The 16,746-nt window shown below is 50.2% G+C and overlaps 1 protein-coding gene across 2 annotated transcripts in view; it reads left to right on the top strand.

The window, feature by feature from the left end:
* Slc1a7 (solute carrier family 1 member 7) overlaps positions 1 to 16,746 on the top strand; it is a 43,035-nt gene that overhangs the window by 6,345 nt on the left and 19,944 nt on the right. For both annotated transcript variants that reach the window (XM_042684969.1, XM_042684966.1), the window contains exon 3: positions 16,181 to 16,396. In XM_042684969.1, the coding sequence (XP_042540903.1) occupies positions 16,181 to 16,396 (216 nt within the window). The remainder of the gene's footprint in view (positions 1 to 16,180; positions 16,397 to 16,746) is intronic.

The raw sequence follows: 16,746 nt of genomic DNA, 5'->3' as shown, positions 1-16,746 counted from the left end.
GCTTCTCTGCAGGTCACAGGTCTTCAAGCCTGTCCTCACTTAACCTGAAATTGACCACTTGTGTATTGGGCAGCTCACAGGCACTGTGACAAAATACTTCAGGAAATCAACTCTAAAAGGAAAGAGGTTTCAGTTCATTGTCACTTGGCTCCATTTATCTGGGTTGGGGTGTGGGGTGGGGGGTAGGAATGAAGCAGACCAGCATGGCAGGGAGCATTTGGGAAAACAAAGTGTTTACATCATGGAAGCAAAAGGAGAGACAGGAAGGGGCCAGGGACAAGATATACCTTTCAGGGCACACTCTCCCCTCCCATGACCTGCTCTTCCAACTAGGCCTCATCTCCTGAAGTTTCCACCACTGTCTAATATTTTATTAAGTCACAAATTCATCAATGGGATAATCCATTGATTTGGGCAGAGCCCTGATCCAATGGCTTCTCAAGGCCCTGCCTCTTAACACTGCCACAACGGTGACCAAGGCTTCAGTGCATGGACTTTGGGGGGCATTTCTAGTCTAAATCACCACAATCTGTAAGCCCAGCATTTCCAGGGGTAGAGAGCCCCAGGCTTGTCATGTGAGACCCACACTCAATTAACCAACTCCATGCTTACTCACGTTTCACAGGCTTTTCAAGTTTGATGTCACCAACTTAACGTTTTACCCAACACATCATTCCTGTTTCTGCTGTCAGGAAATGGCAGTTCTGTCCAGCCTCTATGGTGGGTCCCCTTTCTCGCCCTAGGCCTGCTGTCACCAACCAGAGCCGGCTCTGCCTCTGAAGTAGAACTCCTCCATCATGCCTCCACAGTCCTGGGGCTCATTCTTCTTCTGGAATCCGCAGTGACTCTACCCATCTCCCCACTTCGGCTTTTATTCCCTGCCGTCCATTTTCTATGGCCAGAATGGTCTCGCGATGCTCAGATTGGGCTGTGGTGTTTATTTACCTTCAGAATCTTCTCTGGTATTTATTTTTATTTTTATTTTTTTTTTTGGGTCCGGTCATGGGGCCTGAACTCTGGGCCTGGGCACTGTCCCTCAGCTCTTCAGCTCAAGGCTAGCACTCTACCACTTGAGCCACAGTGCCACTTCCAGCTTTTTTTTTTCTGCTTATGTGGTGCTGAGGAATCGAACCCAGGGCTTCATGCATGCAAGGCAAGCACTCTACCACTGAGCCACCCTCCCAGCCCTCTTCTCTGGTATTTAAAACAAGCCTTCACCTCACAAGCCTGGTCTAGGAGGTTGTGCATCGTCTGCCACGGCAACTCCCACCTCATCTCGGGTCACATTTAGTCCAGTTGCACTAGCTTTTAGTCTCCCAGGCAGATGAAATCCTGCCTCACCCCAGGGCTTACATGTGTGCTGTGCCTTCTGTCTGGAACATGTTTTCCCACCATTTTACATATCTTTGCTTCTCCTCTTTAGAACTCAATGTACATGCCATCTCCTTAGAAAGACCTTCTCCATCTGGGTTTGGTGGCTCATACCTATAATCCTAGCTACTTCAGAGGATCATGGTTTGAGACCATCCCAGACAAAAGTTCAAGAGATTCTCATCTCAACTAATAAAGTTGGGCATGGTTGGGACTAGTGTCTGTCTCAGCTACTCAGGAAGCATAAATAAGAGGATGTCTCTCAAGGCAAAAAAAAAAAAAATGAAGCCGGGCGCTGGTGGCTCACGCCTGTAATCCTAGCTACTCAGGAGACTGAGATCTGAGGATCGCGGTTCAAAGCCAGCCTGGGCAAGAAAGACCGTGAGACTCCTATCTCCAATAAACCACCAGAAAACCGGAAGTGGCGCTGTAGCTCAAGTGGTAGAGCGCTCGCCTTGAGCTGAAGAGCTGAGGGACAGCGCCCAGGCCCAGAGTTCAAGCCCCATGACCGACAAAAAAAAAAAAAAAAAAAAAAAAAAAAAAAAATGAGACCCTATTCAAAATATAACAAAAACAAAAAGAGACTAGAAACCTGGTTTGAGTAGTAGAACACCTGTATCACAAGTATAAAAGCCTGAGTTCAAATTCCTATACTGCCAAGGAAATAATATCATAAGAAGGGGAATAAAGGAAAAAGAAAGGAAAAGAAAAAAGAGAAAGGCTCCTCCCATCTGTTCCTTTCATACCACCTTGGCACTCCTGCCTGTCCCTGCCTCCTTCCCCTCTCCACCCCCCCCACCCCCATCCCCACCCCCGGCCCCAGCACTGCCATACCTTGTAATTCTGTATGTATTCCCTTGCTGCCTGTCTCTATCTTCGGCTCTACTGGGAATGCCAGCATTCATATAGTTGGTACTCAGAGTACCAGTCTAATGAATTAATTATTGTGATCACACTCCTCCACAGTGTTTTCTGGGGCTGATTCCTGCAGCAGACACTGCCGTCGAGTTGCAGCTGGGCTGCGGTGAGAGAGGTAGAGAAACAGACAACTCCCAGCAGCTGAAATACAGGGGTGGAGGGTGCAGGGGATCCTGCAGGGCAGTGCTATGCTCCATTGCTAAGTCCTCACTGCCAACTCAGACCAGTGACACCACAGAGCCAGAGCCCTCTCTCTGTGTCCACCCTGAAATCCACACACCTGAGTCCCCATGTCAGCTCTGCCACTGGCTAACTGTGTGGTCTTGTGCAAGCCACTTAATTTAAGAAAGAAAATCCTCATGTAGAAGTCTGAGGTCTGGATCCTAGGCCGGCTCCCCCCCCCCCCACCATTGTCATGAGATCTGGGGGGAGGCACCCCCTCCCTGAGCTCTGGGCTCTCTATGAGTCTTGGCTCTCTCCACCAGCCCAGACTGCTTTCCCACAGCTGGCGCTGGAATGTGGTATTAACTTGAGAGAAGCCCGTGTGTTCATACATCTCAGTTGTTTATTATACAGTTTGGGCTGGTACAGAGCAACCATGTCACTGAGAAATGAAAGTGTGTTAACATTTGTCATACCAAGAGAGAAACAAACTTTCATGGGGGGAAAATGATGCTTTTCTGAACTCTGAATCCTCCTTTCTTGATTCTCAAAGGGATCTGTAACCCATCAAGTGATCTACCATTTTTTTCTGGGCATCCCTGCCAATAAGAAGCACTCTTCTTAGCTTACACCAAGGAAAAGGAAAGAAATGTACATATCACTTGATGTGGAAGAAATAGTGGTATTGTCAAAGCTCATAGAATTCACGAACTTTATAGACCATGATAATGACAATTTGCCTTGTGAAGGTTAAAATATGTTTGTGACTTTAACTATCACTATTCCACAATACTGTGAAATATGTGAAATTTATATAATCACCTAATCTCAATTAAAAAATTCTTTTTTAAAAAGGCAGCACTCCCTTTGGTATGGGCATCACCACCAAAGCTGTTTGGCAAATCTACATGTCAAGCCTCACCCTGACTTAATGTACCAATCTGCTGAGGGGCCCAGCAGGGCTGTGCTGTTGTTTTTGCCCTGCTGGTGACTGAACTCCAGACTTCATACATGCTAGGTGAGGTCAGTGCTTTACCACTGAACTACATCTCCAGTGCAGAGTGCTTCTTAAAGACCCATAAGTATTCTGAGATCAGAGTGTTTGTGTGTGTGTGTGTGTGTGTGTGTGTGCGCGTGTGCGTGCGTGCTGGTACTGGGGCTTGAACTCAGGGCCTGAGTATTGTCCCTTAGCTTTGCCATTCAAGGCTGGTGCTCTGCCACATGAGCCACAGCTCCGCTTCCAGTTTTTTGCTGATTAATTGGAGACAAGAGTCTCATAGACTTAACAGCCTGGGCTGGCTTCAAAGGATGATCCTCAGATCGCAGCCTGTTGAGTAGCTAGGATTATAGGCATGCAGCTGAAATCAAAGTTTTAAAAAACCTCATTCTCTTGAGGTCCAGCCATCCTCCATGTGAGTAGCTGAAGAACTTCATAGAGCTGCTGTTCCTTTATTCCTCCTAAAGGCTCTAGGCTGCACCCCCATGAGCCTGGGGCTTTCTGCCCCATGGCCACAGGGCAGGAGAGGACACATATTCAGGCTCATTTGCTTCTAGTTCCAAGTCTGGTCTCCAAAGCTTGGCACTCATGACTGTCTGCTCCTTCCTCATCTCCAGGACGACCTGCTGTTCCCTCCCTACACCAAGCCTGGAATCAGTCTGGCCTTAAGCACACCACATGCTTTCCTGTCTCCACATGTCACTCAGGCTGACCCACTGCTCCCAATGTCCTTTCTTCTCCTAGCTCCGGCTCCTGTCTGTGAAATCTTCCTAGCATCTCATTTGTTGGTAGCTATTGGTGATGGCCTGTCAATGCTTATGAATAACCCTGTGTCATTAAGCAAACAGATTTGAGTCACAGCTTAAGTATTTCCTTAAGAAGTAAAAGCCAAATAACAAATACCAGTGTGTTCCTTCTTGGGGATAAGCACACCTGGCTGGGGACCAGGTCAGCCTATTTCATGCAGAGGCTTCTACCAGTGCTACCAAGGAGATCAGAGGAGTGGAGTGCCTGCCATTGATTCTGCGGCTCTGGTTCCTTCCTCATGGCATCTGTGGATCACAGGGCATGGTAGAAATTGGCATACTGCCCCTTCCAGGTGCTAGTCCCTGCTCAGGCCACGGCGATGCTCACTGAGCACCCTTAGGTCTCACCCCAATGCTCTGTCTTTACCCCTCAAAGTGACCTTGAGCAATCCCTGAGGTTGGGTCCCTGGAGGTTCCGCATGGGAGCCTTTTGTGCAAATAAACCCCAGTCATGGGCACTCTAGTGTACTCCAACACTAATTTTAAGTGACGGAGCAGAGTATCTCAGCCCCGAATGCACTTGGCATGCCCTTCCATCACACCTTCCATCTTTAGGATCCCCTTCTTCTGGAGAGTGGGCAACTTCTCACCTTGAATCTGCCATGTGATTGATTCTTCTCAAAATGAAAGTGGCTGCAGAATGACTTCCCATTTCCACCTAGGAACCCAGAAGCTTGGGCTATGTCATGTGACATTGGCATAGGCAAGTGCAAGATCCTGAGTTCAAATCCTAATACCACCCAAGCAAAGAAAACCTAAAGAAGAGCAGCTTTTGGGGCCTAGAAACCTGCCTGTCCTAATCTCTCCCAGTAAGGCCGCTCCTTACTGATTCCTTTTGCTTTTAATCCCTGCCTCGATCATTTTCTATTCATTTAAATTCTCAAAAAATACTTCAATGTTCCTCTCACACACACACAAAAAAAAATTGTCGGGCTGGGAAGGTGGCTCAGTGGTAGAGCACTTGCCTTGCATGCTCGAGGCCCTGGGTTCGATTCCTCAGCACCACATAAGAAAAAAAAAGCCGGAAGTGGCGCTGTGGTTCAAGTGGTAGAGTGCTAGCCTTGAGCTGAAGAGCTGAGGGACAGCACCCAGGCCCAGAGTTCAGGCCCCACGACCGGACCCAAAAAAAAAAAAAAAAAATTGTCTCAGGCTATGTTTTTGGTTTTCATTTAGCATAATATAATCAGCAATCTCACCTTGGGAATCCTGTTTTACTCTTCTATTTAGGACTGGAACTGAGTTTGTAAAGCCCCTCCACCATCAGTGCCGCTGGAGACACCACTGGGGGTACGATTGCACCCCAGGACCCTGAAGTTACCTCAAGTTCCATTATTTCTAACATGTTTAGACACTGCCATAAAAGATACAGAACCATCAGCAAATTCACCAGGCAAGGCCAGCAGAGGGGTGTGTGTGTGTGTGTGTGTGTGTGTGTGTGTGTGTGTGAGAGAGAGAGAGAGAGAGAGATTATGGCTCCTCTGGGGCTACAGTTTACACCTAACCTTGGGATATCAAATGAGCCTTGTTTCCACACATCCTTAGACAAGATCAACACAAGGAATGAGGTTAATCCAGCATCTAGATCCGGCCAGAGCCTGCAGTGCTCTCCTTGATTGAAGCCAAACCCTCCTCTCCCCTCATTCTTCAGTTTCTTAAACCAGGCGTCATTCAGTGAAAACTGAATCCATGTGTTTGTGATTCACTGAGGCCCAGTGTGACCAAGTGTTTTGTTAGCTCCACCTCACTGCAGGAAACCTAAGAGTGTGTGTGTGTGTGTGTGTGTGTGTGTGTGTGTGTGTGTGTAGCTGTGGTGTACAGCTGTACATGTGTATAAAGCAGGTATTTATGTTCTTCTGTATACATTGCTTTCCTTCCTATTTCTTGTAAGAATTTTAAGCTGATTTTTCTTAGAATCAGGAAATCATGTTTGGCCAAAATAATCTCACCATTCCTTTCTCCCTCTGGCTGAGAAACTGTAGTTTGGCAGAAAACTCCCAAACACCCACGTTCTGACTCCTTGGAGATGGTCCTGGGCCAAGCAGACAGAGTCTGGTTTAGGAGCCAGTGTGCAGGGCAGCTTCTCAGCTCCCCAGAATGGGCAGTGGGTGGGAGGGAGGCAGGAGGTGTGGGCAGCCAGAGGGCCAAATCCAGAATAGCCCCGTGCTTCTGGTCTCTGCCCACAAGTCATGGCAGCCCTTCTTAGCAGAGTTGTGTGGCCTTCTGCTGGGCGCCCTGGGAGCTGTCCTTGGCCCTTGTGCCTGGTCAGCTGAGAGCCTTACTCATGAGAAAGGGAACAGGGCCCAGCTGTGGGCTGCAGGCGGGTCAGACCTTCAGCCTGGTGATTCTGGAGATCTACACCCATCCCAGACACCATGTTCTTGCCCCCTTCCAGTTAGAGATATCCTATTCATACTCAGCAGCCACCTCTGGGAAGCCCGGGCCCACTCCCAGGTGGGTTAGTCCTGGCTCCTGACCCCTCTCTCAGTCACCATCAATGATCCAGGGCTTTGTGTTATCCAGTTGCAAGACTTACTGGAATAGTAAGAGCAGAGCTCCTGAGAACATTCAGAGTAAGTGTTCATCCTTAGGGAAAATAGGAAGACAGACCAGGGTGTGGGGATGTATGTGGTTTTGTTTTGGTTTTGGTTTTGTTTTTTTTGGGTCCAGTCGTGGGGCCTAGGCACTGTCCCTCAGCTCTTCAGCTCAAGGCTAGCACTCTACCACTTGAGCCACAGCATCACTTTTGGCTTTTTTCTTTTTGCTTATGTGGTGCTGAGGAATCAAACCCAGGGTCTCAGGCATGCAAGGCAAGTGCTCTACCACTGAGCCACCTTCCCAGCCCTTGTTTTGTTTGTTTTATTCTGTTCCTGGGGTTGAACTCAGGGCCTGGGTGATATCCTTTAGCTCTTTCATTCAAAGCTGGTGCTCTACCTCTTGAGCCATAGCTCTACTTCTAGCTTTTTGTGGCTAATTGGAAATAAGAGTCTCATAGACTTTCCTGCTTGGGTTGGTTGAGAACCTCAGATCTCAGCCTCCAGAGTGGCTAGGATTACAGGCATAAGCTACTGGTGCCTGAATTATAGGTGAGTTTAGAAAAGATTTTGGAGTGTTCAGGAGACTGTTATTCAGGCAGCCTGAGCCTGGGGGGAAGACAACAGGATCCCTATTGAAGAAGGGGGCAGTAGAGACCTGTGTCCCCCTACATGGAGGGACCTTCCTTTCCTCAGGAACAGCTTCTTAGCCACGCAATCTGGTCGAGAGCAGCCAAGCAGCTATGCTAAGAAGGCACTGCCCCTTGTGAGACTCTGCCCCTCACTCCTGACATTCTATACCCCTCAGGAAAGAGAGGGGCAGAGGTCAGCTCACATGCAGCTGGCACCTGACCTCATCCTTCATGCTGGCAAATAGTTCAGAATGGTTGGTGGTGGAGACTGTCTGAGGTCTTCTGGCTTTTGCTCTTGATGAAGCAAGTATACAAATCCCAGTAGGGCCTCCTCTGGGTGCCCCAGACCTGAGGGTTCTGAAGATGGCAGGAGACCCTAGGGTAGCAGAGACCCCTCCAACACTGCCTCCCCTCATGAAGGATCTCCATGGAGACAAAGAGGCGTGAGCCTCTTTGAGTGTCTTCCTGGTACCAGGTAGGATGTTTCTAACCAGCCCTGGGTGGTGAGGCTCAGTCAGGAGAGAATGACACTTTGTCCTCTGAGATGTAACAGCAGAGGTGGCTGGGGAATTTCTGTTGCTGGAGAGGTTCTGGGACCCTATTAGCAAACTGGTGTCCGAGCATCCTCCCTTAGGCCCTAGAAGGAATTGGCTTGGAGGCTTGGGTGTGGCACAGCATCTGGGAAGTGTGACTGCTGCTAAAGTGGCGCTTATTGTCAGCTGCTGGGCCTGTCATCCGCTCAGAGGGAAGAGGCCAACCAAAATCCCTGGAAGGTCTAAGGGGACTCTCTTGTCAACAGACCCCCCCAGATGCCTTCTTTGTTGTTGCTGTTATAAGTCATGGGCCTTCAACTCAGGGCCTGGGTACCGTCCCTGAGCTTTTGGGCTCAAGGCTAGCACTCTACACTTTGAGCCACAGCTCTACTTCTGGTTTTCTATAGTTCATTGGCGATGAGTCTCATAGACCTTCCTGAGTGGGCTGGCTTTGAACCATGATCCTTGGATCTCAGACTCTTAAGTAGCTAAGATTCCAACATGAGCAACCAGATGGCACCCAGCTCCCAGATGGCTTCTTGCCTGTCAGTGGACTCCCTGCCACTGTGTCCCAGGGGCCAGCATGAGAGAGTGTCTATGACCAGGTCACCTGAGGTCAGAGCTCAGGGACTTGGCGCAGTGGTCCAGGCTCCAGCACCAGCTCCAGCTTCTTTTGGTCCCTCAAGCCTCCTGTGGCAGAAGGCTATACCTGCATTGTGCTACCAATCACTGTGTGATTTGGCAAGCTGTCCACTCTTCTGAGAAGGACAGTTCTGCTGGAAGTCACTGCTGGTACCTAACCCAGGCCCCCCTGGCTTCTCCATCCTTTCCAGTGTTCCCCACATATGGGGCTCCCAGCTTCACAGTGCCCCTCCCCCAGCTGTGTTTCGGCCACCTGCTGTCTAGCCTAACTGCTCTCTATGGGACCCAGCCCCCTCCCCTTTTCCCTTCTCCTTCCTTTCCTTAGGGAATCTTGGGGGCAGGTCTGTGGCAGACTTGAGGAACCCCTAGACTTTATAGCCCCCACAGGTTCAAGGCCCACCGGCCCTGGAGTGATCCCATGTCCCAGGCAACCTGCTGGCAGCTAACAAAATCCCAATGTCTCCTTCCCACTGGCTGCTGCCAGAGGTCAGCTCCCCTCCCCATAACCGAGCTTGAAGTCTCCCAGCAGCTAAAGCCAAGCACAGCCTAGCACGTGTCTGTGCTGGTTCACTGGGTTTATCGTGTCAGACTTGGCCTGTGGTCCTAGCCTGCTGGGGTCCCTCACCCACCACATTAGCTGTTCCTCCAGCTTACTGTCTTCTACAAATCTGATCCACATGCTGTCAGTGGCCTTGGCTAAGCTATTGATAAAAATGGCCAGAAATGAGAGGGTTGAAAGCAGAGCCCTGAAGTGTCCTGCAAGAGACCCCATCTTCTGCCAGCAATCAAGGCTCTGTCCCCTCTCTCTCCTCCAGCTAATCTCCGTGTCTAGAAATTCTGGTGCCAACTGCTTTAATGACACACAATGCCAGGGGCACTCCTTTACCTCTGGCAAGGGAACCAAAGCTGGCACTGGCGGCTTGCTCTCAGGGAACCTACAACGAAGGATCATAGTCACCTGAGTTCACCAGGCATTTTTACAATCTGGTCCAGAATGTTCCTCTGATCAAGCATCACATACATCAGCTAATGTGTACCCAGGCCTGGTCAGGCCCTGGGTTCTGAAGACCTAGAACTAACCTGGATTCAATCACCCTCTAGGGGCAGCTCCCAGTCTGCTGGGACACAGTGTCATAGGACAGTGATGACACCCAGGGAACACTTAACGACTGGAATACTTATTATGGGGCAGACATTATTCTAAGTCACAGTTGGCCCTCTTCATAAACCACCACCATCTCATTTGTCCTCAAAGCAACACCACCATTTGTCCATGGGCTCCTGTCCAGTGATACATGTGCTTGGGCTCTTCCTAGCCTCGGTGGGGCTCAGGGAGGCCTTCAGAGGGAGGTGGTACTGAGCAGAGACCTGAGCGGGGAAACTCTTCTTCTGAAGATATTGGATGTTGAATGTTAGGTTTTTAAAAAGAGGTAGCCGAGTAAGAACAGCACCAGCACACACGTGGTATTCAGGTAAGGGGTAGGTTTAGGTTTTTAAAAAGAGGTAGCCAAGTAACAACAGCACCAGCACGCACATGGTATTCAGGTAAGAGGTAGGTTTATTCAGTAGACCTGCTGGGACCAGGCAAGGTTGGCACTCCACGTGGCTGGGAAAGGCCTAGGAAAGAGAGAGAGAGCTGGGGAAGAGAAAGGAGGAAAGAGAGAGAAAAGAACTTGAGAAGAGCTAGACAAGAGCAGAGAGAGCAGAGAGAGAGGTAGCCGAGTAAGAACAGCAGCACGCACGTGGTATTCAGGTAAGGGGTAGGTTTATTCAGTAGACCTGCTGGGACCAGGCAAGGTTGGCACTCCACGTGGCTGGGAAAGGCCTGGGAATGAGAGAGAGCTGGGAAAGGAAAGAGCTAGAGCAGAGAGAGAGCTAGAAAAGAACAGCAAGGTAGGTAGCAGAGAGAGCTAGAAGAGAAGTGAGAGAGAGGTAGCAGAGAGAGCTAGAATAGAGCAATGAGAGAGGGCATCTGGGCCTGGGCTAGGCCTTATCTAGGGTATGGGCGGAGAAAGGTGTGGCCACATCAAATTCAGATGTGACCTCAGGGGATGCAGATGTGACCTCTTCCAGGTGTCCCAGTTGCCTAGGTAACGCAGGTGCTGGGTAGACTTTGCTGTGAGGAGGGTGGAGTCTGCTGGCCATCCAGGAGCGGACCTTATATTGAACTCAGAACCTTTTTCTTGATAAGTAGGTACTCTACTACTTGAGTTACGCCCTCAGCCCTTTTCATTGTAGATTATTTTTTCTGATAGGGTTTTGCTTTTTGCCCAGGCTAGCTTGAGACCATAAATCTCCTGTCTATGTTTCCTTTGTAGCTGAGTACTACCACACCTGGCCCTCCCTCTGTCTTGATGAATTCACTCTACACTCCTTCCCTGCTACCCTGGGCCAGGTCAGCCCCTGGGGATTTGGAGTGAGCATGCTGTCACAATGCCCCATCACAAAAAAGGGAAGCACAGGTAACCCAGGGAAGGTGGCCTAGATGGTGACAGACAAGGGAGACCTTCCAGAGAAAGGTCTGTGTAAGCCTACCCTGGCAAAGGCAGCGGGAATGTGCTGGGTGAGCGGGGAAGATGGGGTAGTGAGTGGGGTGGTGCAGGCAGAAGGAAAAAGCCATACAAAGGCACTTTATGGAATTCAAAGAGCAGGTACATTGGACCCAAGACAAGTGAAGGTGTTTGGGTGGTTCAAGAGTGTGCCGAGGGGCTGGGAAGGTGGCTCAGTGGTAGAGCGCTTGCTTTGCATGCCTGAGGCCCTGGGTTCGATTCCTCAGCACCACATAAGCAAAAAGATAAAAGCCGGAAGTGGCGCTGTGGCTCAAGTGGTAGAGCACTAGCCTTGAGCTGAAGAGCTGAGGGACAGCGCCTAGGCCCAGAGTTCAGACCCCACGACTGGACCCCCCCCCCAAAAAAAAAAGAGTGTGCCGATTCACTGAAGGGCCAAAGCTGGGGGTGGTGCCCACAATCGGGGGAGCCTAGAGTCTGGATAGCCTGCTGGGCTCTCTAGTGAGGTACACAGGCAGCCTGGGGGCATGAATGGACAGTGTTGGGAGAAGGCTTTGCAGTCCCGCCTACCACCATGGACCAGGGCTTTGGTACTTTGGCACTATCCAGAACTGTCTAGTATAGGATAAGTCTCAATGCCCACCTAGAAAGGGGGGCCTGAGAACCAGGCAAAGTGGGTAGGCAGCCCTTTTCTCCTACCACCAGGAACAAGCAGCGACTGCCTCCCTTTCCCTACCCTGCAAGTACCCTGCAATTACCAGATTGAAGCTGCCTGCATCCAATGAGCCTGGCCAGTTCCCCCGTCTCTGTGGGTTAATGTTTCTAATCACTGCAATCTCTTGATCCCCAGTCCCTGGGCTCTGATGGTGGCCAGATGGCTTGGGAGGGAGTTCCAGTCTCTAGGCTCTTGGAACTGTTCTCTGGACCCCTGAAGGACCTTAAGGGCTGCAAAGAGCACCTAGCCAAGCCTAGAATGGGACAGGCAAGGAAGGTTGTCTGTTGTCCCTGCTATAACTTCCACAGCCAGAGCATCATCCTCATGGAACCTCTTAGTCTATCTAAAACCCTTGGTCTAGCATCCCAACAGGTAGCTACCCAGGCTTTACTTGGACTCTTCCTAAGATGGGGAGCTCACCACCACAAATCTAAGGGCTGTAGCCACTGGTAAGTCATGAACTCTGAGAGTTGAACTAAAAAAGCAGTACATAAGCTAGATCACACTATAATCATGGTCATCCCAAACCAGACCCTTTTCATCCCAGGAGTTAAATCAAGTCACTGAAAGGCTCTTTGGGAGAGGAGGAACCCCCAGAGTGTACCCCATTCCAGCTTCTAGGATTTAGCAGCTGGGCAGCCTGGCCAATTATCTCCAGCTCCTTGGCCTCTGTTCTCTGTCCTCAGTTTGCAGACCTGAGCTGTTCAAGGTGGTGGTCAGAGCCCCGGAAATGCAGCTAGTGCCACTGAGGAACTGAGCTCTTCATTTCATTACAAATAAAATCTGAGCAGTGCAAAGGCATTCTATATAGATTATACATTAAGATGATACTTTAGATGTACTAGGTTAAAGGTGTTCTAAAAATGAATTTCACCTGTTTCTTTTTAATCTTTTTAAAATCTGGGTCTCATTATATAATCGTCAGGTGACCTTGACTCAAGATCATCCTGTCTCAGCCTCCTGAATACTGAGATTACAGGTGTAAATCATCACACAAGACTTCTTTTGACTTTTTTTTGTCGGTCCTGGGGCCTGAACTCTGGGCCTGGGCACTGTCCCTCAGCTCTTCAGCTCAAGGCTAGTGCTCCACCACTTGAGCCACAGCTCCACTTCCAGCTTTTTCTGTTTATGTAGTACGGAGGAATTCAAGCTGAGGGCCTCATGCATGCAAGGCAAGCGCCCTACCACTGAGCCACCTTCCCAGTCCTCTTTTGACTCTTTAATATAACTAGACAATTTTTTTTGTCAGTCATTGGATTTGAACTCAGGGCCTGGGCACTGTCCCTGAGCTCTTTCTCTCAAGGCTAGCACTCTACCACATTGAGCCACATCGCCACTTCCATGACTAGGCAATTTTAAACAACAAATTTGGCTCACATTATGGCCCTCTATGACAGCACTGACTTAGAAGGTTTGCATGCGCTGAATGTTGAGGTGTTTGGGTAGCAGTAAGGCTTCCAGCAAATTTTGGATTCTGGGCAGAGTAGCGGGGTTGTATCTCCAATGCATGAGGCACTTTCATTCTGAAAACACTGTTTTCCATTCACAGAGAAACAGGGAAAATAAATTACAAATGAGAAGAAAATTGTTATCTTTTCTTCCTAGAGCTTGGGGAGGGGGGGCATGCCCCACATGTATGCATAAATATGTGGCAGAACCTTTGCCTCCTTTCTAGTTACAAGTCCCAGCAGCAGTACTCTCACAGACCCATGCCCTTCCCATACTCCCCTCTTAGCTTCTTGACCATTGCCATCACCCTAGCATCTCCAGCACCAGCTAAGGAACCAGCCTGTCTGCCATCTGTTGACATCTTGCTCTGCCTTTCTCCCTCTCTTCCTTCCATTCCCATTTGGGTAGGATGAGGCTCCAGAGCATAGCTGCATGCTGGGAGAACTCCCTCCATTTTACTGGAGTCATTGGGCCTCCAGGACAAGAGGCCAAGGCCCACTGATCCTGTCTAAAGTCTACACTCCTTCCCTCTTCCACCCCTGTGTCAGGCTTTTCTTCCTCAAGAGCCTTTTCTGAAATCTGATGCTTATCCATGTGCCCTTTTCCCCCTCCAGCCTGGAGAGGGGGCTCTATCCCATGAGGCTCTGGGGCTCCCTTGAAGGGATACAACTGAGCCAGGAAACTGCTTTTCCACTTCTCATGAAAACAGGAACCTCTTTCTAGTGATTCCATCTGGTACACAGACAAGTTGCAGCTTTGTATCTCAAAGCCTAGGTGTTTTCTCTTCCAATGGCTGTCTCAGCCCTTCCAGCATAGGGCTTAAATCTCATTTCTTCTCACACATCTAGAGGCTTCTGCTGGATGTGTTGTACAAAGTACCACTAGACCTCCACCGTCTCCTCTGTGCACCCCCTTCATCGCTCTCAGTCCCCCTGACCTGGCATTCAAGCCACCCCCCCCCATGCTCAATCTATCTTTCCTGTCCCATCACCACACCCCAGCTCTAGCCACACTGAAGAGGACACATCCCCAGTCTTTCCAGCCTACAGCCTCTGCCTCATCTTCTGCTACATCCAACTCCAATGCCACCTCTTTGAGGAAGTCCTTCCTGACTTTCCTAGCTAGAGTTTACACTCGCCCTCTAGTAGATAGACCTTCCTTGCCCTGCTGATTTGTCTCCTGTATCCCCATGTCTTTACCTCCCTTTCTCCCCACTGCCAGAACGGAAGCTCCCTGAAGTCCAGAATGCGTGCCTGTGTCTCTCTGTGGACCCAAGACACAACAGAGTAGGCATGAAAAGAGCCTGGAGTCAGGGTCTGTGTTCTGGGCTGCTAGTGCTGGTGTCCAGGGTGACTATGAGTAGATTCTTCTCTCAAGGCCAGGTTATCCTGTGGCCTGTGGCCTGGACTTGTTGGGGAGGGGGGTGTCTGTTGTGGAAGGAGTATTGAGTGGCATGGGCTGGTGCATGGGCCTTGGCCTGAGAGTGACTTCTCTTGGTGAATGGTCACCGCAGCCCCATTTCCTCTGGCTTTACAATCCCATTATGAGCCCTTTGGGATTTATGTCTGAGACCCACCTAAGCCCATTGCTAACATATGGCATCCTGGCAGGAGGATGATCAGGACCATGAACTCTTCATTCATTCATTCATTCATTCATTCATTCGGCCACCTGCTACTGAGCCATGCTCTGGGTCAGGCCTGGGCTGGCTCTGTTCACTCAGCATTGTCAGACCCTGGCCCATCCAGAGAGATGCTTCCAGGAAACTGCCTCTGAAAGGCAGACGTGGAGGCAGAGGGAAGCACAGGGACTCCACGGGAAGCAAGCCCAGTGGTCAGGAAAGCTTCCTGGAGAAGAGAGCCCCTTGCCTGTGCCTTCATCGAGGGTGGGCCTCTGCCGCCGTGAGTGGGCAGTGCGGGGCACAGGCTTGCTCTGCACAGTCCTGGTGCAGGCTGCTGTGTGCAAACTGATGATAAGAAGGGAAGAGGTGGATGGGCAGGGATTATCTGCTCTTGTTTACATGATTAAAACCAGACAAATACTTCCTTTATCTGAAAGAATGAAAGGGCTTTGGGGAAATAAAATCCTTTTGGCAGCAAAACAAAAGCATTTCATTAATTAATCTCTTACCCTCTCCCTCAGCCCAGCCCCGCTGCAGCTAACCTGTAGTAGGGATGGACAGCCCAGCTTAGTGGTTACAAAGTCCAGGGGTAAGAAGGGCACAAGTACCCTCAACAATACCCCCTGTAAGGGCAAGTCTGGGCCAGGAACTACCCTAAGATGGCCCTGGAGTGGCTCCTCTCTGGGAGAAGCAACTCTGGTGGTCCAATTTTGGAGATGGGGACCACAAGGCTCCTCTATGGAAGAGTGACATGCTTCATTGGAGGCCATGTGGCCAATTGGCAGAGCTAGGGCAGGGTCACCGACTCTGACTCACTCATTGGTTTATATGGCAAATCTATGTAACCACCTGCTCTGTGTCCACTCTTGCTGGGCATTAGGGACCCAGGAAGAAGTCAAGCCTGTCTTTTCCTTGATTCTCATGTATAACAGAGTGAAGCAGGAAAGCAGTAACAACCGGGTCCTGACAGAGGCTGGGGCTAGAACAGGCTCCTAACACTGAGGGAGCCAGCTAGTACAAAAGGACTCCTCTGGTCTTGCCTAGTAGGCAGGAGTTTGGCAAGTGGCAGAGAGGAAAGGAACAACATGGGAGGGGAACAGCCTGAGATATGATGCTCTTGGCTGGTGACTCCAGGAGATCCGAGCAGCAAGCAAGGCTAGGAGGAGCCACATGTATGGATGACTGAGAGGTCTCCAAAAGTGCGTGGGGGTGGGGGACATGGTGGAGGGGCAGAGCGAGCAGTGTCTTATACCACCACACCCTGCAGACATATCCTGACCTACCTCCCCCTCCCAGCTTGATGTCAGGCCTGGCCTCCCTGGATGCTAAGACCTCCAGCCGCCTGGGCATCCTCACCGTGGCATACTACCTGTGGACCACCTTCCTGGCTGTCGTCGTGGGCATCATCATGGTCTCCATCATCCATCCAGGTGGTGCAGCCCAGAAAGAGACAACTGAGCAGAGTGGGAAGCCAGTCATGAGCTCGGCCGATGCCCTCCTGGACCTTATCCGGTAACTCCCCACCCATGTCTCCTGGGGGACCTGGCAGGGGGGTGGGGATGCCTGGCAGGGGTACCAGGAGTGACTTCCAGAGAGTGTTCCAGAAGTGTTCGTCTGCTCTCCATCATCTATAGTAACAAGGGGTAGGGGCGGAGGTGGTACAGAACATCTTTTTTTTTTTTTTGCCAGTCGTGGGGCTTGAACTCTGGGCCTGGGTGCTGTCCCTCAGCTCTTCAGCTCAAGGCTAGCGCTCTACCACTTGAGCCATAGCACCACTTCCAGGTACAGAGCATCTTAAGGTAGTGATGAACATTTCTGACCTGCAGCCAGGACTTTATGCCAGGTTCTCCTTAAACCATCTG

Source organism: Dipodomys spectabilis, unplaced genomic scaffold (genome assembly GCF_019054845.1).
Source record: "Dipodomys spectabilis isolate Male_0828 unplaced genomic scaffold, ASM1905484v1 ptg000002l, whole genome shotgun sequence".
NCBI lineage: Eukaryota > Metazoa > Chordata > Mammalia > Rodentia > Heteromyidae > Dipodomys > Dipodomys spectabilis.
Note: the sequence above shows the minus strand (reverse complement) of the source record. Positions and strands in the feature narration are given on the sequence as shown.